The sequence below is a fragment of the Phragmites australis genome, chromosome 20 (genome assembly GCF_958298935.1).
Source record: "Phragmites australis chromosome 20, lpPhrAust1.1, whole genome shotgun sequence".
Classification (NCBI taxonomy): domain Eukaryota; kingdom Viridiplantae; phylum Streptophyta; class Magnoliopsida; order Poales; family Poaceae; genus Phragmites; species Phragmites australis.
In genome coordinates, this window is record NC_084940.1 from 207,870 (window position 1) to 229,753 (window position 21,884).

At 45.9% G+C, this 21,884-nt stretch overlaps 4 protein-coding genes across 7 annotated transcripts; 2 read left to right on the forward strand and 2 right to left on the reverse strand.

Annotated features, from left to right (window-relative positions):
* Window positions 1–4,534: 4,534 nt before the first annotated feature.
* LOC133901718 (protein SRC2 homolog) lies at window positions 4,535–5,793 on the forward strand. Of its 2 annotated transcripts, XM_062343176.1 has the most exons (2): window positions 4,535–5,162; window positions 5,199–5,793. In XM_062343176.1, the coding sequence occupies exons 1-2, from the start codon at window positions 4,676–4,678 to the stop codon at window positions 5,633–5,635; spliced, it is 924 nt and encodes a 307-aa protein (XP_062199160.1). In that variant the 5' UTR covers window positions 4,535–4,675; the 3' UTR covers window positions 5,636–5,793. The 2 variants fall into 2 exon arrangements, with proteins under 2 accessions (XP_062199160.1, XP_062199159.1); XM_062343175.1 differs by having other exon boundaries at window positions 4,536–5,793.
* Window positions 5,794–8,052: 2,259 nt separating this feature from the next.
* Window positions 8,053–11,788, reverse strand: LOC133902510 (malate dehydrogenase [NADP] 1, chloroplastic-like). Of its 2 annotated transcripts, none has more exons than XM_062344123.1 (13): window positions 11,373–11,784; window positions 10,850–10,936; window positions 10,578–10,662; window positions 10,260–10,441; window positions 9,979–10,049; window positions 9,810–9,900; window positions 9,625–9,699; window positions 9,406–9,507; window positions 9,201–9,323; window positions 9,021–9,089; window positions 8,797–8,865; window positions 8,652–8,705; window positions 8,053–8,378 (listed from the first exon to the last, which is right to left on the reverse strand). In XM_062344123.1, the coding sequence occupies exons 1-13, from the start codon at window positions 11,595–11,597 to the stop codon at window positions 8,325–8,327; spliced, it is 1,287 nt and encodes a 428-aa protein (XP_062200107.1). In that variant the 5' UTR covers window positions 11,598–11,784; the 3' UTR covers window positions 8,053–8,324. The 2 variants fall into 2 exon arrangements, with proteins under 2 accessions (XP_062200107.1, XP_062200109.1); XM_062344125.1 differs by having other exon boundaries at window positions 8,318–8,549; window positions 8,612–8,705; window positions 11,373–11,788.
* A 1,307-nt stretch (window positions 11,789–13,095) lies between these two features.
* Window positions 13,096–14,903, forward strand: LOC133902509 (uncharacterized). The gene has a single exon (XM_062344122.1). The coding sequence runs from the start codon at window positions 13,194–13,196 to the stop codon at window positions 14,565–14,567; it is 1,374 nt and encodes a 457-aa protein (XP_062200106.1). The 5' UTR covers window positions 13,096–13,193; the 3' UTR covers window positions 14,568–14,903.
* Window positions 14,904–16,862: 1,959 nt separating this feature from the next.
* Window positions 16,863–19,979, reverse strand: LOC133902507 (protein SOSEKI 3-like). 2 transcript variants are annotated; one of them, XM_062344120.1, is made up of 6 exons: window positions 19,295–19,971; window positions 19,149–19,218; window positions 18,901–19,043; window positions 17,795–18,824; window positions 17,211–17,504; window positions 16,863–17,126 (listed from the first exon to the last, which is right to left on the reverse strand). In XM_062344120.1, the coding sequence occupies exons 1-6, from the start codon at window positions 19,482–19,484 to the stop codon at window positions 17,048–17,050; spliced, it is 1,806 nt and encodes a 601-aa protein (XP_062200104.1). In that variant the 5' UTR covers window positions 19,485–19,971; the 3' UTR covers window positions 16,863–17,047. The 2 variants fall into 2 exon arrangements, with proteins under 2 accessions (XP_062200104.1, XP_062200105.1); XM_062344121.1 differs by lacking the exon at window positions 16,863–17,126 and having other exon boundaries at window positions 17,357–17,647; window positions 19,295–19,979.
* Window positions 19,980–21,884: the final 1,905 nt, after the last annotated feature.

A 21,884-nucleotide genomic window follows, 5' to 3' on the forward strand; every position in this document is an offset into this window, starting at 1 on the left:
TCGGCCCTGCATGTACCATGCCGAAGGATCCTCGTGCGGAAGTGTGGACGGCCCTAGAACGTGCTCAGATGGAGTCCAGTGTGCCGAAGGCTCGCTATGCTGGCACCAATGTGACCTTCCAGGTTCATCGCCATCTTGGGAGAACTGTCCGCCGAGTAGATCAGTGAAGGTGGCGGACGCTTGCATTGCAGCATCCTAGTCAAAAGCATTAGTGTCGCTCCAGCAAGGGGTCTGCTGCGTGCAGTCAACGACGTCCTCCTGATGAGTAGATGCAGCAGCCGAAGGTGTCATCGTAGCTAGAGGTGCTAGTGAACCCAGTGTAAACTGCTCAGGCGCAGGAGGCTGCGTGCACTCCTCGGCCTCATCACCGGAACATGACACATGACGCGCCGAAGCTGAAGATCTATGTCGTGAATGTGACCGGACAGGTTCATCACGGGCACTAGATGAGCGCCTGCTGTGGGAGGCACGGGACGGGTCCATGGCAGGTTGGTCGTACCCCCTCCATTGCGGGGCACACCCACCTAGACCACGTATAGCGTTTAGGAGGCGGGATCCTCTAGTCCTCATGTACTCTCGGAGAGGGTTACGATCCCTCTGCGATGATGACCCGGTTGGTTCCCCACAGGCTTGATCCGCTTGCGTATGCATCACATACGCCTCTTTAGTCTGTATAAGATGACAGACATGTCAGTAATACAGAGATTTTCCAAATAAAATCATTATAAGTAACGTATCACTTACCACGACATGAAGTAGGCGGGCACGATCCTCGGGGAAGGGTCTGGGGCCTGGCTGTACAGGTCCGCTTAGTAAAGTGGCACGCGTGCGGGGACGGTACCAAGCAAGGTAGTCCCAGTACGTGGCCTCGTCGTATTGTCCAGTGGTAACGATGACATCAACCGCAGCTGACTCCGTCCACCTCCGTATGTACTCAGCATTCTTGGATGCCCAGTCTTGCGTGCTGCCGCCCCCCTGTGAGCTCCTCCTGTACGTGACATAAACAGTTATAATTTGTTAACATGGATAACCAATTTACTAAGGCAACATAAAATAACACACTTACTCGTGCGCCCGTCCGGCTTCTCGTGGTGCTGGAACTAGCACCACCTGTCGGTACCCGAACTGCCTCTGTACATGTTCTGGAGAATATACTTCCACGCAGTTCATGTACAACAAGAAGCATGTGGTCAACCATAAGTCTGCGTCACGGCTACAAGAGGATGCCAGGAGTCCACCATCTGCAATTTCTTTTACTCGTGCCATACGCCATGGATCCCAATCCACTAGATCAGCGCTGAGGACGTCCAGGTCACTTATCACCCTGGAGTAGTTACCATGGTCTTGCTGCTGACTCCATCTTAGTCTGGCATGAATCCACCGATACCCCATCGTTGGCCTTATGTCATCTGCAATACCATCAGAGATGTGGACTGGGTAGTAGCACATGAGCACCCAAGGTCTGGAAACCGGGAGGTACTCCCAACTCCATAGCTGTAAGAGATGTAAGCACCCTGTAATAGTTGCCTTCCTCTTTGTTCGCTGGGTTGCATCACACAATCCTCTGTAGGTTGCAGCCAACACTGCTGATCCCCAACTGTAAGATGTAGGCTCATAAGGATGTGACGTGAGGTGAGCTGCTAACCATACAATATGTGAGACGACATAATCGCCTGCCGTGTTGTAGAACATGATGCCTCCAAGCAGGACGTATAAGTACACCTCATAGTGTTGCATAAGTGTAGTCTCATCCGCATCCAGTGGGCATGGACCGAACTGTATGAGCCCATGAACCCAGGACATGGAGAGGCCAGCATCTTTCCCGTCGTATTGCACACCAAACCTATAAGATGCAGATGGTCAATGACGCTTTAATAGCACTGTAATATTTGAAGTACATTACATAACAAATACTTACCTATCCGCAACATAACCATTCCACTGCTCCCTTGCAGGTCGCGAAACTATTAACGGGGCACCTCTGATTGGCAGCCCGGTCAGCATGGCCACGTCCCTCAGTGTTACTGCCATCTCACCAAAAGGAAAGTGGAAAGTATGCGTCTCCGGATGCCAGCGGTCGACGAGACCTGTGAGCAGTGCCTCATCAATTGCCGGCAGAGGTGTCCTACCACCGCCCTCCATGGGAGCTCCGACCATCATGAGAGCAAAAGGTAGTAGTCCCGCCCGTGCAAGTGGCTCGTGAAATCGAGGGTCCAACTCCTTAATCTTGTGCACACTCCGAGCTCACAACGGACCCAACTGCAGGAGTTATTCAATACATGTACAGCGTCAGTTCAAATTTATCGTAGCAATGAAATAGCACATATAAATGTGGTACCTACTGTCCCGTGAATATCATCCTTCCCCTATAGTTCTCGTCGTACCGCTGCTGAAGCAGCTCGGGAAGACCACCATGAGCCATGATAATGATTTAAGGTTTCATGGTTTAACAAATAGGTGAACAACAGATTAGAATAATCTAATAATCTAATATAATTAAATAAATGTAATTGAACGGATTAAACAATCTACTTCCGAAAGAACTAATCTACTTCAAAACGGACTAACCAAATAAGCTAATTATTCTAAATACTATTACTAACCTAAGTATTAAATAGGTAATCTAATAACTAACCGGTACGAAAGTGAGTGCTCTCGAAGTATTAAACTGCCGCTGCTGCTGCTCGCGTTGCTCCTCTTCTGCTGCTTTCTATACTCGAGCTGCTGCTCCTCTGCCGCTCCTCGCATTCCTCCTCTGCTGCTCCCTTCTCTGCTCTGCTGCTACTCTCTTCTCCTCTAGCGACCTCCATTTATTGATCTCTCCGCGGGCCGTGCCAAAATATGCATGCATCAATAATTCACCGGCCAAACGTATCACGGGATGGAAAAAAGAATGACGTGATGTGAAAATAATTGATGTGACGTGAAAATGAATGATATGACGCGGCAAAAAGGAGGATGCGATGGGTGGCCGGGTGTATTCGGCAACTGAGGTGCCGAATACGGCACTGTGGGCCGTATTCGGCACCTCACAGTGCCGTATTTGGCACCTCAATTGCCGAATACAGTGGGCCCGGGTTGTTTTCGGAATTTTAGTTACCGAAATCCAAATTTCGGATTTTGAGTTACCGAATACGAGTGCTAGATTTACAAATACGCCAACATGTTGTCTAATTTCACAAATATGATCGCGTATATTATCTAAATTCCCAAATTTGCCTAAACCAATCACCTTGTACATAAGACAGAGAGGGATCTTCAGTCTACGTTGGGCTAGCTAGTAATTAACAAGGTTGACGTGGCGGTCCGATAAAACATAAGTACCTGCCAGCTATGATGAATATCTATCTGGTCCCTGTATATGAAGCTGACGAGCAACAGGCCGGCCCACCCTCCTCCTTCTTCTTCTTAAGTTGGTCTTCTTCTTAGTTCACGGGTCGCTGGCAGAGATTATTATTTTAATTTAGGTTCAATATATAGATGGCGAATAAAAATGTTAGAGCAAGCAAGAAGGAATTGAAGATGAAAACGTCCTGGATCGGTGGTCGAGTTTGATTATTAATTGGTTGCTTCTTCGATTCCACACATACCATCCATCTCTTGCTTAATTTTGTGACGGACCGGATGCTATATATGCTACTACTAGTGACTGCATTTTCTTTTCTTTGTGACTATATATATACAATTCAGTTGAGCAGGCTAGCTGGTGTGTGTAAACATCATATAGTATATATATTTGGAACTAGATAGCCGCCGTGCAGGCCTGGTCACAGATACTATACTAGGAGCACATGGATGTTCAACGCTCCAGGTTGCTACTTCCTCCAACCTAAAATACTATATTATACTAATTATACAGTTAACTGTTTCAAATTTTAGTTAAAATTATTTTTATATATTAAGTTTAGATGCTTAAAAACAATATAAATAGATTTATCTAAAAAATACTTTTATAATAATATTTTTATGGTTTGTCAATATATTATAAAAATAATAACTAAAGATCGTGTTGATATTTAAAATAATATTTATTTTAAGCAGGAGAGAGTACATGCTACTGTCTGTTGTAGTCTCGCTGCATGGTGCATGCCCAGCTCTACCTACCCCAGTTCTCGGTTCCTTCTTCCTTAATAGCTAAGCCAATAAGAACGAAAACGTAGACCAAATTAAGTTGTAATGCAATCCATGGATCGGAGCTGGGGAAGAAGAAGAAGAGTCGTCGTCGTCGTCGTCCTAGTAGAAATCCATCAGTCCAATCCATGGAGCCAGTCAGTCAAACATGCCAACCTCACCGCGTGGGCCCCAACCCCACCCACTCCCCTTCTTCCTTGCTTCCTTCGCCAGCTCCCCTTCTTCCTTGCTTCCTTCGCCAGCTCCCCTTCGTCCTTGCTTCCTTCGCCAGCAACTGACTCGAGGCAACTGCGGAATTCAGGCCTTCAAGGCGTCACCCTCCCCTCCCCTCTCCTCCCCTCCCGTGCTAGCTATTTATACATGCCACCTTCCTCCCCGTGTTAACGCCTCGCCTCACCCACCAAGCTCTCTCTCTCTCTCTCTCTCTCTCTCTCTCTCTCTCTCTCTCTCTCTCCCCAGATTACAAGCACAAGCTTCTTCCTTTCCTATCCTCTGATCCTCTCCGGCCTGCCTTTTGTCTGTCCATCCCATCCCATCCCATTCCATGGGTTCCCGCTACGAGGTGGAGGTCACGGTGGCCTCCGCTCGCGACCTCAAGAACGTCAACTGGCGCTACGGCGACCTCAAGCCCTACGCCGTTGTCTGGGTCGACTCCGGCGCCAAGAGCTCCACCCGCGTCGATCTTGACAACGGCGAGACCCCCAACTGGGACGAGAAGCTCGTCGTCCCGCTCCCTCCCGCCTCCCGCATCGATGACGCCGTCCTCTACATCGACGTCGTCCACGCCAACGCCGCCGAGGGGGTCAAGCCGCTCGTCGGCTCCGCGCGCCTCCCTCTCCGCGACGTCCTCGACGACGCAGGACTCGGGGGACGAGCATCGCGCAACCTCCGCCTCAAACGCCCCTCCGGCCGCCCCCACGGACGCCTCGACGTCCGCGTCGCCGTCAAGGAGCCATCGCGCTACTACGACCCAAGCCCCTACCCGGCCCCGGCCTACTCCTCCTCCCAGTCCCGTGACCCCTACGGCTCAGGCGGCGGCTACGGCTCAGGTGGCGGCTACGGCTCAGGCGGCGGCTACGGCTCTGCCGGCGGCTACGGTGCCGGCGGTGGGTACGGCTACGGCGCCGCTCAGCCGTACACCGCCGCGCCTCCGGCGGGGTACCCGTCCACCTACGGCTCCGCGCCACCGCCTCCTCAGCCGGCGTACGGCGCTCCTCCAGCACCTGCGTACGGCGCTGCTCCTGCTCAGCAGGCGGCGTACGGTGCTGCACCTGCGGTTCAGGACCCGAATAAGAAGAACAGCAAGATGGGGATGGGGACGGGGCTGGCTGTTGGCGCGGCGGCGGGCGTGCTGGGAGGGCTGGCGCTGGCGGGCGGGGCGAGCTTCCTGGAGAACAAGATGGAGGAGCACGTGGCGGATAGGGTGGAGGACAACCTCGAGCGGGAGAACTCCTACGGCGGCGGTTACGGCGGCGGATACGACGACGACGACGGCGACTATTGATTGACGCCGGTCGGCCATTTGTACGTTTGGATCGAGAATTTGAGAGCCTCCATCTGTCGCGATTAAATTAAGCTAGCTTCTCGGTGGATCTGTTTTAATTTCCTCGATCTGCTTGTTGGTGTTGTTCTTAAGTTAATTGTGACTTGATTATGAGACTACATGAGGCACTACTTAAATTTATCGTCATCAAGATGCATGATTATTGGAGATGGAATAAGCGAAGCGTCCAAGTCGTCGTCTTGTTCTTAGCTTGCTGCAGATTAAATACAGTAGTATCGATTGTTGACTGCTCGTCTCTTGTTTCTTTCTTTGCTCGTCAATGAGATGAGAGTGACCAAAGCATTATATTGGATCTCGATCCATCACCATATGAGTAGGAGTATTTGCTTCTCCACCCTCCATATCCAAACTGCAACTTGCATCTGAAAAGAAGGGAAATTGCAACTTGCGCTTCCTGCCTTCCTTTCGTTTCGTTTCGTCCAACCAGACAGAGACTTGACGATCCACAAGGAGATTTTACAGATTCACAATGAGATGACAGCTGACAGCTCGTCTTTTCACGATGACATCCATTCGCAATTCCTATATAGTCGTTTTAGTTTTTCCAACTATTTTTTAAATATAAATTATTTTCGAATTTCTATATATTTATTTTTCTTTTTTTACCATCTTATCTTTTTTAATAAATACTATCACTCTCATAAATAGATGAGTTATATTTTCAATACAAAATAAATAAAGAGCAACAACATCATTTGATCTACTTTCTTAATCCTTATGCACAAGTCTAAAACGATCTACTTTTACAATCGGAAGAAGTACTCCATATCTTCTCTCGATGATGATAATACAAGGGGTCAAAATTACTGAGGTCGAAAAAATTCCCCTCTTCCTCCTCCCTGACTCCATTTCTCTTCTCTTGATGACAGCGGTGGCACTCAGGTGATCCCTCCCACATCTCACTTCCTTCCTAATAATACTAATCTCTTCCTCCCCCTACTTCATCCTAACCCACCTTTTTATCTTCTTCCATTGGATTGGATTGCGCTGGGAGAAATAATATTGGATGGCAAATAGTCAATTATATATCTCATAATACTGCGTGTAAATTGCTCACTCCCATCTTACACGGGACCCAATCTACACTCTCGACACACTCCAGGAGAAGGGGAAAAAAGACATTTTTTCAGTGGGTTTTGATCTGTTCATTAGTGGGAGTTCGTCTTACTGCATCAACCTATGCTGCTGCTCCTGGTCCAATTCTACCACTGCCTGACACCGACAAGAGGGAGGTTCCATACTTTGACCAGATATCGGACTCGCTTGCCACAACGTTCATGTCTCGGCACTTGAGTTTCCCAACCAAAGGAGACGTCCATGCTCTCTTTTTCTGAAAGAAATGGGTGAATGAAGGACAAGCTGTAAATAAAGTAGCATGTGACTAAAGAAGAAGAAATAGCTTCTGCCGATGTTCCACGCATGCCATCATTGTATTGTAGCGATGAGAAAACTGTATTAATCTAATAGTCCAATAGTCTAGTTTTGAGATGATTTTATACTAAAGTTGTCTGTAATTATAGAATAATATAGATAGCTTTAATATAAATCTATCTGTAAAAATAATTTGTGTAGACAGTTTATAAACCATCCGTAAAAATAATTTATGTAGACAGTTCATAAAACATCCGTACAAAATTGATTCTGTAGCAGTGATTGTTGGTGGTGCTGGTCCTCCTCTTCCGCGGGAACAAGCGTCTGGTGATGCCCGTCGTCGTTGTTGGCAGCAGGGGGTGCGACCGAGTGGAGAGAAGCAGGAAGGTATAATAATCTGGCCGATGCCCATAACACCAACGGCTTGGCAGTAGCACTAGCAGCAGCGTCGGCGATGGCTCGTTTGGGGTACAAGAAAGGAATGCATTACTCTTGAAGAAGAGCTAGCAAATGGGATCGATGCTTTGCTGCGTTGCGTGGTCATGATGAAAATGTGACTGCAAAGCAAAGCGATTTTGAGTGCACTAGCTAGCTTGTTCAGATCGATCGATAGAGGATGTCGAGGCCGTTCAGTTCGGCATTGCAATCATCGGCAACGTACCATAAGATTGTCTACTATCTCCATTCTTTCACGGTCTCCAAGTCCAATACAGATGTTTTAACATTAGTTTCTATAATTATTTCTTAGTAAAATTTGTAAGCATATAATCATATGAAAGTATTCTTCATGATGAATCCACATATACTATTTGCATGTGTCGAATCCTAGTAATTTTATGTATATTAATGGTCAAATTTTTTAAAATTTGACTACATATATTCTTAAACGATATCTATTTAAGAATAGAGGTAATAGAAGATTAATTATATAGCACACTTGCTCGCTCAAGTTGAGTCACAAATAATGCAAGATTGGTACTGCAGTAGGCATCCAAGAGAGATACATACTTTCATTTCAGAACAGGAGAAGACAGTTTAAAAAGAAGAGGAAGTTCGCATACTCTGTTTTGCTGTGGTTAGTAAAAATAAGTATATGTCTTGTTTGATATATATATTAGGTGCATGCCCTTCGTTTCCCTCGCAGGCACACCACACCTGCCTCTAATTCCAATCTGTGTAATCTGTAATGCAATCTGTATCGTGCATTGACGCACGGCACAATATGGAGTATAATGTATGTAGCAGTAGCACCTTAGCACTACTGCTCCCCTGGAAGCATTGTATCCTCTGGAACATCGCAGAATTCATCACCCTGCATGCATTCAGCCAGCCACACAACACAACACGAAGCAAATCAAATTAAACTTCTTCTATGAATAATTAATTGAAGACAACAAAATCAGGTCTCTATATTCTGACTGTCATCGAGTCTTTCCTATATATCACCTTTTTCATTTTCCCTACTAGCTACAACACGTTGGAGGAGTGCACGTCTTCTTTTTTTTTCCTCTTTTGTTAAGGTAGGCACAAATAATTAATAAAATCGATACGTGCAGCATTATTTAGTTTTCTACTGCAGTCTTACCTCTCCTGTAAGATGGGCAACACATCTCTTTTCAGCTAGCAATTCATCTTCACTCTGCAAACAAAAATAGGGCATGCAGTTCAAGTTTCGTAATTGAAATCCACAGTCCATTGTCAAATGTGATTTCTAACAAATTTAAGCCAACCTTTTTTATCCGTTCCCAGAGGAATTCGTCTATCTTGACATCCTTAACTAGTTCGTAGTCGCCGTCGCCCTGAATGAACAATGCTAGCTACTTGTTAAATACAATGGCATCATGTTCTTAGGACGAAGAGAGTTAATAAAGTTGCCTTTTTCTAAAAGAAAAATCATGTTCATAGGACACAGTAATATGCCTTTAACAGTAGTTCAATTTTGACATGATAATACCTTTGATCTACATGGCATACTGAACACAATGTCCTCTGCTATGCCATAAGGATTCCCATTCGTGTAAACCTGACAGTTTTTCAGAGCAGCACATACATTTTTAAAAAGGTAAAACTTCTTACAACGACTAAATGTTCAGATAAACATTTTGCAGGAGAACCATGTAAACCAAAATATTACCCCTGAGGAGAACCAATCGCCTTCCGGGGTTGGGGTTACGAGTGACCTAATGGCATCGACTATAGAAACAGCTGTAGATGCAGCTGAAGACCTGCCCCACTTTTGGATGAGCACACCTCCACGCTGTTTATCCACAGGAATTTTGTCAGCGTTAGCTTACATTTTACTCATTATACTCCGTAGATGCACTCTCGAATTGTCGCACCTTCTGAATTGTTTTCGTGAATTCTTCTTCCAACCATTTAGTGTCCCTAATAACTTCTTTTGCTGGCTTGCCGTCAATTCTTGCGTTCAAGAAATCTGGAACCTAATCAATGAATACAGTCAAATAATCGGCAACGACTTGCGAGAATGATTAGCTGCAAGGGAAGAGATGCCTAAACTAGAGCAATATAGAAACCAATACATCTGAATTGTATTTCACCTGAGTTGTTGAATGGTTCCCCCAAATAGTCATGTTTGATATTTTGTCGTAAAATACACCAGCTTTTAGTGCTAGCTACAGAAGGAAAATAATACATGAAGCTCATTCGGTTAGTTGGCTAAAGTAGAAGAACATAATAACAGAAATTAAGATTCTAGCAACACTAAAAATACACTGCAAAGCACCTGGCACTTGGCCCTATTTTCATCCAACCTTGTCAGCGCATGGAAATTTTCCGCTGGTATGTCAGGGGCATTCTTCAAACAAATCAAAGCGCTGCAAGTAGCAAAGCATCATGCTCGACACAATAGCAATGCGAATGGATATAATTCAGCAAACAGAAGAGATTCATACTTGGTGTTGCATGGGTTGCCCACCACAAGAACTTTCACATTCCTAGATGCTACAGCATTAAGTGCCTTTCCCTTTTCAGAGTATAAGCAAGAAGTGAAAAAACACCTTAGTGTAAGATAACTGAGAAATAAATATAGGTCGATGTACAAAGTACAGTTTTAGCATGGGCTATGTATGATGAAGAATATCACTAACATATGTCTAAGAAGGGGAGTTTCATGATTCATGATAACAGCATGCACACAATGAGTAAGGAATTCCCGATGAGCGACCGTAGATACCTGTTGAGCAAAAATTTGGCCATTGATATCGAGTAAGTCAGCTCGCTCCATTCCAGGGCCTCGGGGCTTCGCGCCAATTAGAAGAGCCCATTCTACATCTTGAAATACCTCGTAAGGATCTATGCCAATGCTAACTTCCCTTAGGAGGGGATACAGGGAATCCTCCAGTTCCATAGCGACACCTGCACTTGGAATTTTCAGAGGTATATACGTTCAGAAAAAAGAAAAAAAAAGAGCACATGAAAAACCATCTTCATCAGTAGTTTCTCTCTACATGGGAGTATAAACTTGCAAAAGGATCAAGTGGCATGCTTGTACCTTCCAACGCTTGGAATGATCTTTCGGATCCCAGTAATTTAAGGGCTATTGGTTGGTCTGGCCCGAACACCTCGCCGGATGCAAGCTGCAGATCATTGCAAAGACACATACGTAAATTCTAGGCCCACCTGAATTGCCATTGCTGCAATAGACGAAATGAAAGTCCTACATACAGGCAATACCCCGAATAAAGCTGATGTTACTTGCAACAGAACTGAAATGTATGGTACTCTAGCTATAAAGGAGGGATTTCTTTCAGCTTTATAACTTACTTTGAAAAGGAGATGATTCGATATCATTCCGGCTGCACCTGACACAGCAACGTTTACTAGTTTCTTCCATGATTTGGTCTCTTCATCCTACATTCCATTTGGCGAGAAGATGAATAGATTTAAGAGGGGGCATTATTTGATATAAAATTTGAGCATACTCAGCTTGCTAAAAAATCTACTGATCATGAATGCAGCAATGAAGGTTACTAGTCTACTATTGATGTGGAATTTGCTGCTAGTTGTTGAGAGTATTAGACACAGCATCGATATGTGAAGCATTTTCTGCACTACTGGGCATACATACTCTCCCTCAACTGGACGTTTAAAAAGAAGTATGTATATTTTAAAAAGTAGTATACATATACATATATATATATATATTCACACACACATGAGGACGTTATTCTACACTTGGTCCCCTCTATGTATCATCAGTGGCAAACCCAAGAAATTACTAGGTTGATTTTATTCGGCTGCCCAAAGAATTAATTCTTAATTGCGATGGGATTGGGAGGCCACTGACCGCCCTGAGATCGTAGGTGGTGCAGAAGACTCCGAAGCAGTCCGTGCGGCCCGCCGCGGCATCCACCGCCGGCAATTCCTGCACCGCCTGCCTGCGGCACAGCGGGACTAGGTTGTGGCGCGGGCGCGGGCGGAGGAGCAGCGCTGACGATGAGCGGCGGGCGAGGGGGCTTGTTTGGGGTTTCTGCAGGAAGGTGGAGGCGGCTGAAGAAGAAGAAGGGGCCATGAATGCCGTTGAACTGAACTAGCTAGTACTCGTATTCAACGAGCGAGAGGAGGAGGAGGAGGAGGATAGATGCACAGGCAGGCAGCTCAGCTCAGCTCAGCTCAGCTTGGCAAGTGGAAGGAGACGGCAAGCGAGTGAAGCAGAGCAGAGCAGAGTTGCTATGGGTCTAGAGGCTGCCGCTGAAGCACGACAGCGAGCTCCAAGCCACCTGGATTCTTTCCCTCCCTCCCATCCCATGATTCGTCTTGCGTTTGGATTCTGATGCACAATTTTTATTTTTATTTTGGTGGTTGTAGCACACTGAGCATTTCAGCCCACCGTGCATTTCTCTAGCAGAAACATGGCAATCACACAAGAAAAAATATCTTATGCTCTAGATGCGTTCTAACATGATCCTATTTTTATGTGCATGTTTGCAACCTTACATATTTTTATGTGCATGATCCTATTTCTTTGAGAGGTATATTCAGGATGTACCTTACACGTACGCACATTTTACATACATTAGAGGGAGATTTGGACCCTAAACCTTAGTACGTGTAATATGTAACTGCAAACTGTCCAAAATCTAATTCTAAATAAAAAATTGTGAAAATAAATTACAAAAGATGAGGACCTGTATGGAGTAAAATATTTAATTTTTTATCACTCTATCAGAGTCTCACTTTCTTATCGAGAATAATAAATGGGTTCTTCTGAATATATGACCATCTTATATTTACTAATTGGAGGCTCCTTTTCTACGAAAATTATAAAAATTCTTATAAAAAAGCAAAACATCCAACCATCGAATTGATTGATTGAGTAACTGTAACCGTGGATCAACAACCAGACGAAACAACATAGAAGATTAAAAACAAATCATAGAGTCCAACTCTAAAACTACTTCTTACTTTGCCTTTCTTTTTCTATTTTTATAGATACCCTTTATCCAAAAAGGTTACGTTAGCAAATTTCAACTTAGTTACGTTAGCAATCAACATATTTTTCCAAATTAATTAAAATATATCAATTAAATATGCATGTAATCAAACATTACAAAATTAACAACAGAACATAAACATATTACGGATTATCATAGAAAAATAATATCAAAAAAATTATAATGTATTTAAAAAATAATACGAGATATGGTGATATTATTATTATTATTATTATTATTATTATTATTATTATTTAAAAAATCAAGAAACAAATAAAAATCAATTTGCATAGCACATAAAAATGAAAATTATAAATTAGATCTATTCACAAATAATAAACATGATTCCAATATTATGAAAAAAATTATATTTATATTTTACATTCTAATATTTAAATATAAATAGCTAATATATATTAACGTACCATCATTATTAACACAAATATCTACAATTTAACTGTAAACTAAATTTCTAATATGTTCAGTTGCACGAGTTGATGCGCTAGTTAATCAATAACAAACTTATTACTGACCAGATCGTAGGTCAATGGTCAATGGAGCTATCCAGCCCATCCGCGTGGTGAGTGATGAACGGGCGGGGGCCGAGCCCGACCTCAACCTAACCAACCAGACCGGACCAGACCTCCTCCTCGTCCCCGTCGCCGGCGCCGCGCATGGACCCGAGCCGCCCGCTGCTAGGGCGCGGCGCCCTCCTTTCCTCCTCCTTCCACGCCGCCGCGGGGTTCCTCGTTGTCGTCCTCCTCCTCCTCACGCTGCTCCGCTTCCCCCTCTCCATCTCCCCACACGCCGTCTCCACCGTCAGCGACCAGAAGCTGTCTCAGCGTATCTGCGATCCCACCTCCCCCCTGGACTGCGCCGATCCGCAGCTATTCCACCTCATGATGCGCAGCGCCATCGACACCTTCCACGCCGTCCACTTCTCCCGCTTTGGCCGCCCCGTCCCCGGCGACCCCCCCTCCGCCTCCTGCGACATGGCCTGGCGCGCCCGCTCTGATTCCGACTCCCCCTCCAAGGCCACCACCAAGGACTACCGCCGCTTCGCCATCGCCCGCCACCCCGTCACCTGCGCCTACTCCGTCCTCTCCATCGGCGACTACCACTCCGGCCCCAACGCCCGCAAGCCCCGCCGCGTCGCCACCAACGCCACCATCGCCCCTCCGCCCCCGCCCGCCCTCTCCCGCTCTCAGTTTGCCCAGGGCGCCTACCTCGCCTACCTCGGCGGCGGCGACCGATGCAAGCCCATGCCGCACTACCTGCGCAGCCTCCTCTGCGCCCTCACCGAAGCACGCTACCTCAACCGCACCCTAGTCCTCGATCTCACACTCTGCCTCGCCGCCTCCTACGCCGCGCCGGGGACAGGGGGGATGCCAGAGGAGGGCAAGCGCCTCGCCTTCTACGTCGACGTCGACCACCTCCACTCTCAGTTCGCCATCATCGAGGGGACCAAGTTCTGGGCGGATTGGGATAAGTGGGGAGTGCAGGGCCAGCTCGGGGCCCGCCTCATCGAGGATACCAGGCTCGCGCCTATCAAGTTCTCCAAGGCCAGGGATACCCTCATCGTCAGGAAATTTGGGGACGTCGAGCCAGGGAACTATTGGTACAATGTCTGCGAGGGTGAAGCGAAGCGTGTGCTCCGCCCGCTGCGCCCGGCAATACGCTGGGCGCCGAGCTTGATGCACATTGTCAATAATATCATCTCAAGGATGCAAGCAGACTTTGATTCGGTCCATACCGGTGGCAACGTTGATGACCTCAGTCAGAGGATCCAGGAAGGTGTTGATGGAGGGCGGCAGGTGTATGTCGCAGGGATAGGGGTCAACAGTGCATTGGTGGAGGCGCTTAAGGCGAAGTATCGCGTGCATTACCTGGATGAGTTTGAGGACCTGTGGGGGACAGACAGCAAGTGGTTCTTGGAGATGAGGAGGCTCAATGGTGGGGTTCCTGTAGAGTTTGATGGGTACATGCGCGAGGTCGTCGATAGGGAGGTCTTCCTCAAAGGGAAGAAGAAGGTGGAGGTGCTCCAGTGATTCCCCCCCCCCCCCCCCCTCCCTCCCTCTCCCAGATAAGATGTTCAACAAGGCATGCCTTTTTGCCTAGCGAGTCTTGTAAAGATCATCATGTTTGAATTTCGTTGACTCCTCTGTAGATGATTTAGCTAGCCACTTCCAAGGAATTACTTAGCTACCCAATATCACTTCCAAGGAAATTTTGGTAACCATCAATGTATATATAGCTCGGTGCTCCTGGCAGCATCGGTTCCGTTCAGTTGATCAGTTTCTTAGTGCTACTCACTCCTCGTTTCTGTAAGAAGGATTTGTGCTACTTTTCATTATCATGTCCATTCTACTATTTAGTTCATTTCACCATCTCTATCCTTTGTGTTTTTCCAGTACGCTTGAACATATGGTTATCATGATTGGTTCATTTGCATGCATGTTCTGGGCATCTATTCTTTGAATGATGCACAGGCAGAAGTACAATTACGAGACCTGTTTGTGGCAACAAATTTCATGCTATATATGTGGAATTGGTATCTCCTTCGGAGCATTTGCTTGCTAGCTAAAGTGATATATGCTGACTTCCTTGCATTACATAAGGGCTGTGGAAATTGAAACATATCATTGGGACAAGCTGGAGTTGATCTGCCTGTGAAAGTATTTTAGTTCCTGCAGGCATGCTGCTGTCTGCTTTACCTGCAGTCGTGAATGCTGATAAGTCTTTTGCAATAGCTCAAGGCCATCTCTTTTGTTGTTTCTTTTTGGGCTACAAATATGGGCAGGCCACAGATTCTGTGGAACATTCTCTGCTCAAGATTTATTTTCCAATTGTCTTTACATGTACGAGGTATGTCACACTATAACTATCTTATTTTATTTTTATTCTACTATCAGTTATTTATCTGATAGAGTAAATAAGGTAGGGAGGAGGGGATTCCAGCAGAGCATATATTCAGAGGCTATACTTGTTTGTTTTGATATAGACTTATAGACAATGGTTCTTCAAAATTGATTGGCCATCTTTGCTGCCAGACTAATTATCTCCCTTCTTTTTATTGACCATCTTTTTGCTTGAAAACTGAGCTTAACTGAATGATACACTGAACTTACTGGTGTACTATTCATTTTTTTAAGTTTATGATTAATCCTTCCTAGTTTGATCACAACACATTTATAGGTTGTGCTATTGCATTGCTTTTGACAGGAGCTTGTTTCTCTGTATCAGAATTCATTCATCAAGGCGCTGTGATTAATCTGTTTTATGCTGTTGCAACTTGCACGGCCCTGAAGAAAAGAAAAGGACCTTCTCCTAAAACCAGACGAGCTTTGTATATCTAGAGGATGCTCTTGTATTGCTCCTTCAGACTTTAGTCGGGACACATCTTGTTCGTCTGATACTGACAGGGAGTTGGAGTAACGAAGCGGCAAACATGCAACAACCCCTGTGGCGGGAGGCTCCATCCTCTGCTACAGTAAGGTAGTTAAGATGAATTCAGTGAGATGGAGGAGTGCAGACAAGATTGATCGATCAAGACGCACACGAATGGAGCAGTTAATCATGCTGGTACTCCATTTACTACTCGAGACTTGAGGGCATGCAGATCTGAAAACAAGCATGCACGTACCAGCAGAGAGCAGGTATGAGTAAAGCACACACGGCTGCAGATTGAAAGCACCCACAAGTATCAGTACCATAATACGAGAGGAATTGAATTGCAGCACAGTAGCACACGCAAACCATTAATCAGTCTGTAACACACCAGACTGTAGTCTGTATGATAGTAGGTTCTCCATCAAACCTAGAGCCACTGCCAAGGATCCAATTTCTGCCCCGTACAGTAAGCAGCCTTGAAAAGGAGGGACAGTAATGTCAAGGGCAGGCAATGCAAATCGTCAGTGCTGTACCGTTTGTTTCCCTTCTTTTGCTGTCCCAACTCTTTCCTTCCTATTAAGCGCCTGATGAATAAAAAAGCCTTGCCTTCATCCTAAGAAGAGATCATATATGATATGGTTTCCATCTCCATTCCGCCACCCCCAAGACCTTGTTCATCGGGGCGTGATCAGTTTCAGCTCAGTTGGACAATGTGGTTTAAGGTTTGAAACCTTTTCAGCCCGCGGCAAGTTGAGGGTGTTCAGCATGCGTGGAAACTAGCAATGCTAGCTTTTCCTTTGCTCAAGGCTACAATTAAGGCTTACACAAAGCGAGCAGACAATTCCTACAGAAACAGGATGAAGAAAGGGAAACTGAAACACTGCTGGTAAGTACTGGTGCTGCGTAAATAGTAAAACTCATCTGAGATTACAATGTAATGGTGACAATATACATTGATCACAGTGATAATCCTTCTGAAAGGCACTTAGGGACAGACACTCGAACAGCTAATTATTACATCGGGGAGACAAATTCAATACAACTGCAGCTAATTATTTCAACTGCTGGCCACGATTACTGAATTCTGAGGGAAGAAAAGAAAATGAAAGGAGAGGAAATATGGGGGCAGTCGCCCCAGTTACATTGCTGTGGCACTGATGTAACTGTCTTTGAGTAAGGGTGCACACTGGATTATGACACGAGCTCCAGAAGCAAGCCTGCCATGGTTAAAACAAGGTTCACTCCACCTCGCATGCATCAAAGAAAATAAACTAGAAATAGCGAGACAGACTATTACTCACCTTTCTTCAATCTTGACCACTTTCTCCTTTTCATCATGGAATGATACTACTCTTGGAGAAGGTATTTTCCCTGACGTTGGATGGGTCATCCTTTTGCTCGTACCTGTTGATAAGGTCTTGAGCGAAGGCCCACTGCTAGAGTCATGTTCACCACTGAGATCTGTGGTTATCGATATCAGTGTCGTGCGGCTCCTGGATTGCTCACATGATGACATCTTGATTGTTTGTGGGGTACATTTGCTTGAGCTCTCCAAACTAACTAATTCCCTTACGGTGCCTTCTTTTTCAGAAACTCTGCAAAATATTCTTCCTGCAGTTATAAGCTCCGCAAATGCTGTGTAGGTGCAGAAAATCAATTTGTGGAGATAAATAATAGCCCGGGACCGAGAAGGGAAGAAATCGAAGTGTCGTGGTGGGCATGAAGGAAATTTGTTGATCTGTAAGTAGAGTAAAATTGAGCTAGACACCAGGCCTGAATATCAGCTAGTACAGAAGAAGTTGTGCATAGGTTCACACTGTGATCAGATATGCCAGCACATCCTAGGTAGTGTTCTATCAGGCGCCACAAGGAGTCGGGAGCATACCCGTCGTGTTTGCAAGACGAAGAGGTGGGCATCCCTTTGGCTGACTCATCCCCATTGCCTGCAGCTGCAGCAGTTTGACGGAAGCTCCCTCTGCAATGGCCGCAGCAATCTCCTCCTGATTCTGAGACTCTGTCTCCAACAGTTTGAGGAGGACGCATGATGAGTGCGCCGAGGGGAGACAAGACTGGAGATGACGGCGGCAGATCAACATGAACATGGTGGGGCTTGTGCATGAGGCCACAGGCAGGGTGGTGCCTCGCGGACATGGTCCACCCACAAGCCACCAGCCGCATCAGCAGGTTGGCTGGCTTCAGCTTCGCGCCCAGCGACTGCACTGCTTCCTTGTCCTCCTCCTCCTCCTCCTCTAGTAGGATCCTCTTTGTAGCTGCACCTCTCCTGCCAAGAGCCTCGGCCCTTATCAGGGTCTCCAAGGTCCCGCTCCTACCGCCGGTGCCGGAGGAGGAAGATCCTCCTCGATGGCCGTCTTCGGTAGGCGCGGCCGCCATGCCCGACATGCTACTAGTGTCCTTCTGAACCTCCCTCCTAGCTGGTGGTATTCCATCGGTTTGCGTCGCTGCATCATGCCCTGCAACGGAGTTGTGCCCGGGCTTGTGCTTGTTGTAAGGCGTGAGTCTAGGTGGAGAACCAGGAGAGCTTGCGCCACCTGAGGAGCAAGGCGTGCTTCCACTTGAGCCTCTGGTTGGATTATCAGGAGACGATGAGTTGCCTGAAGAGCTTGAATGAGCTGCCTCCTCGTCCCCGTCCCCGGTGATGGAAGAAAATGATGACCGCACTGGCTGTGGCTGTGGCTGTGGCTGTTGCTGTTGCTGCAGGAGCGCAGGTGGCGCCTCGACCATGGGAGCGGGAGCGGGAGCAGGAGCAGGAGGAGATGGCGGCCACGATGAAGTAGTAGTCCAGCAGCCTTCCTGTGAGAGTGGCGACTCTTGTTCAGGAGTAGGAGAAGTTGGCTTGACACACTGGACCTTTGGAGTAATGGTTGTGTCGACATTCTTCTTCTGCTGCTGCTGCTCTGAAACATCCAATAACAAGAGTATTGAGACATGCATAAGTGGTTCATGCGAGGGCAGCGATGGGCGAATGAGTACCTGGTGGTGGCGGCGGAGGTGCAAGTGCAGGTGGTGGCGAGTGGTGGAGGAGGGAGCCCTTGAGGACGTACTCGCTGCCCTGCGCAGGCAGCAGCACATCATCCTCCGACACATCGTGCCAGACGAATCCGGTCTTGTACCTCCTGCATTGCATTGCATCAGTTGAGTTTTTTTAGCACAAGGAAGCAGGCAAGCAGATGATATACTACTTGTATGTAGATGAGTCGATGGGTAATTGGCTTGGGTACCTTTTGCAGGACCAGGAGTAGATGGCGGCCATGCCCTTCCCTCTCACCGCGTCCAGCCGGCTCAACACATCTGCATGGATAATATACACAGCATTGGTTTGGTTGAGGCGGCAGCTGGTAGCTAGCTAGGATTCAGAATGACCGACCTCGGAGGTAGAGGCGGGGGGAGGCGAGGAGCAGCTCCATCAAGTGCGGGTGCTCCAGGTGGCGGCCGTTGCGACACAGGTAGTACACCACCGTCACCCTCGTCCCTGATGAGCCTGGGCTGCCACGGCCCGTCGGCCTCCCCTCCATTGTTGCCTGAACCCTTGTTGCTTCCTCCGACGAGGACGACATGGCAAGATACAGGGCACAGCAGCAGCAGCGAATGTCGACTAGGCTTACAACAACAACCAAGTATCAAAAGGTGAAGGCATCACCACCTATAAGCTGCCCGATGAGCAAAAGGAGAAGAAGGTGGCAGTGGTGTTGGTGTGCCGGATGAGCAAACATGGCGGAGGGGGAAGATATATAAACACCCGGACCGGACCACCACTTGGGCATCTTGTCTTGGATTCCTATTTGTTGGGCAAATGCAAATCTAAATCCTTTTGCCTTGGCTTCTATTTTTCCCATGGTGTAAGTGTATTGTTATCTTGGTTCGTTTTCTCGGCCTAGCTAGCTGCATATCGCCCGGACCGACCGACTGGTACAGCACGTGCTTGAGGAGGTACTCGAAGATCATTTCATCTCATTTCATTTGGCAAAGCAGCGCAGCAGAGCCGAGCAAACATGTGTTGCTGTTGTGTTGCTACCCACACTCACATGCCTCCCCCCTGTGTGTGTCACAACAAACAAGAGGAGCACAGTAGAGTACCGTACATACGGTTAGGAGCCAGGCTAGCTGCACTGAGATTTGGTAAGTTGCAGGTTTAATGTACTCCCTTTAATTTTAGACAATTTACCCCATCCGGTCCAGTACAGGGAGCTTTTCCATCTCCTGCTTACTTTGCCTTTGCATCACCTCTCCGGCCTTTTTTTTCACATGCAGACATGCAGCCTAGGCCCTTTTTGTGTGAAGTGGAGGCCATCTGCTTTTGACTTATTCTCCAGTCCTCCTGCATGCAATTGTAACTGACACGATCGAGTAACTAAATTCCATCGCAGGAATGATAGATTTACAGCGGGGGGATGGAGACATGGAGTGCAGTTCAGTACAGTGATTAGGTCATCTCATATATTTTAAAAATTAATCCTCTATAATAATATTACAACATCTTCTATTTTTTTATCTTCAACATCTATTACATTTCTTACCTTTTATTACTCTCGTCCTTTCAAATCCACATATCACTCTCTGTAAACAATGATAAGAGGATGAGAGAGTGCTCAAATTTAAGTACGTCTCTCCTCCCTGTCACTGTAGTAGTAGGAAACAGCACCTATTAGAGACGTTTACCGGCTACATTGATCGGCAAAAGTAGCGACATAGTGATGGGGTTCTTTTTACGTAGCTACTGGAGTCGCCCTTACTAAGGCTATGTTTGGCAGTGATTTAGATTTTAGATTTTTTGAAGCTGCTCATATCCAGCTCTAAGAAATTCAGATCTGAAACTGTGGATCGATTGAGAATATTTGGTTAAGTTATTTATATTTATTTTAAATAAAAAATAAATATTTAAATCACTTTATTTTATTATATAAACTTCATATTTAACATGAATTTCGGATCTAAAATTGTATCAAACAGACCCTAAGCCAGGGAAAGGTGGTGCTGAAGGTAGGAAGAGAAGAAACAAGCAAGCGTTGTCTGTTGCGCTGGTGCGACCCACCCCGATCGAGATCAATTTTTTTATCGGATCGAGACCAATTTTTGTGTAGGAATGACCATGAGTTATTTCTTTTGAGCAGGTTAGTTAAAAAATTATTTTGACCAGCCCCTGATCTTGTTCAGGACCTCACTTGCTGGCTGCAGATGGGGAAGGTCACATGGCCGTGATGAGCAGATCATGAATTATCGAGGTCACATGCATGAGTAGTGTCTATCATGCCGTGCAAGGCGAGACACTGCATCACCAACCGTCACCGTGTGCATCATGTCCACCTCTACTTGACTCGTACGCTTCTACTCCTTTCCCTCAATATCTATTATATTATTATCTGATGAGAAAAAGAAATCATCATGTTTACTCTAAAAGTAAAAAAAAAAAATGATCTAGATCATTTATTATTATAAACATCTAACAGTCTAGATTAAAAAAGAATTTATATCAAATACGATTAATAAATAGCTAAATTCGGAAACCAAATAGTCCATATTAAATATGATTAAAAATATCTAAATTCGAAATTAAAAATTATAGAAAAATAGCAGTCTGACTTCCATAAAATTTGGGAAGCAAAATATATAAATAAAAAAATCCAAATAAAATAAAATAAATAATAATTAAAATGGGGTACAATCTTTTCAAGTTGACATCAAGAGCAAGCATTGTCATCGTCTATCAGTAGCATGCGTCGCTCTTCTTCTATGTAGCAATCCAATCGTTAGTCGATACGTGAGGTTAGATCATAGTACTCGAGAACCTTGTTTTCTGCCCGGCGGCGGCCAGCGTTCCATGGCTGTGTTTTTCTGTTGACGTGGTGTAGTGATTTTTGGAAACCCCTTTTGGCGAGGATATGAAGCAGCAAGGAAAGAATGAGCAAGGAAAGGAACAGTTGTATCACAGTACAGTGCATACCTGTTACCTGTAGAAA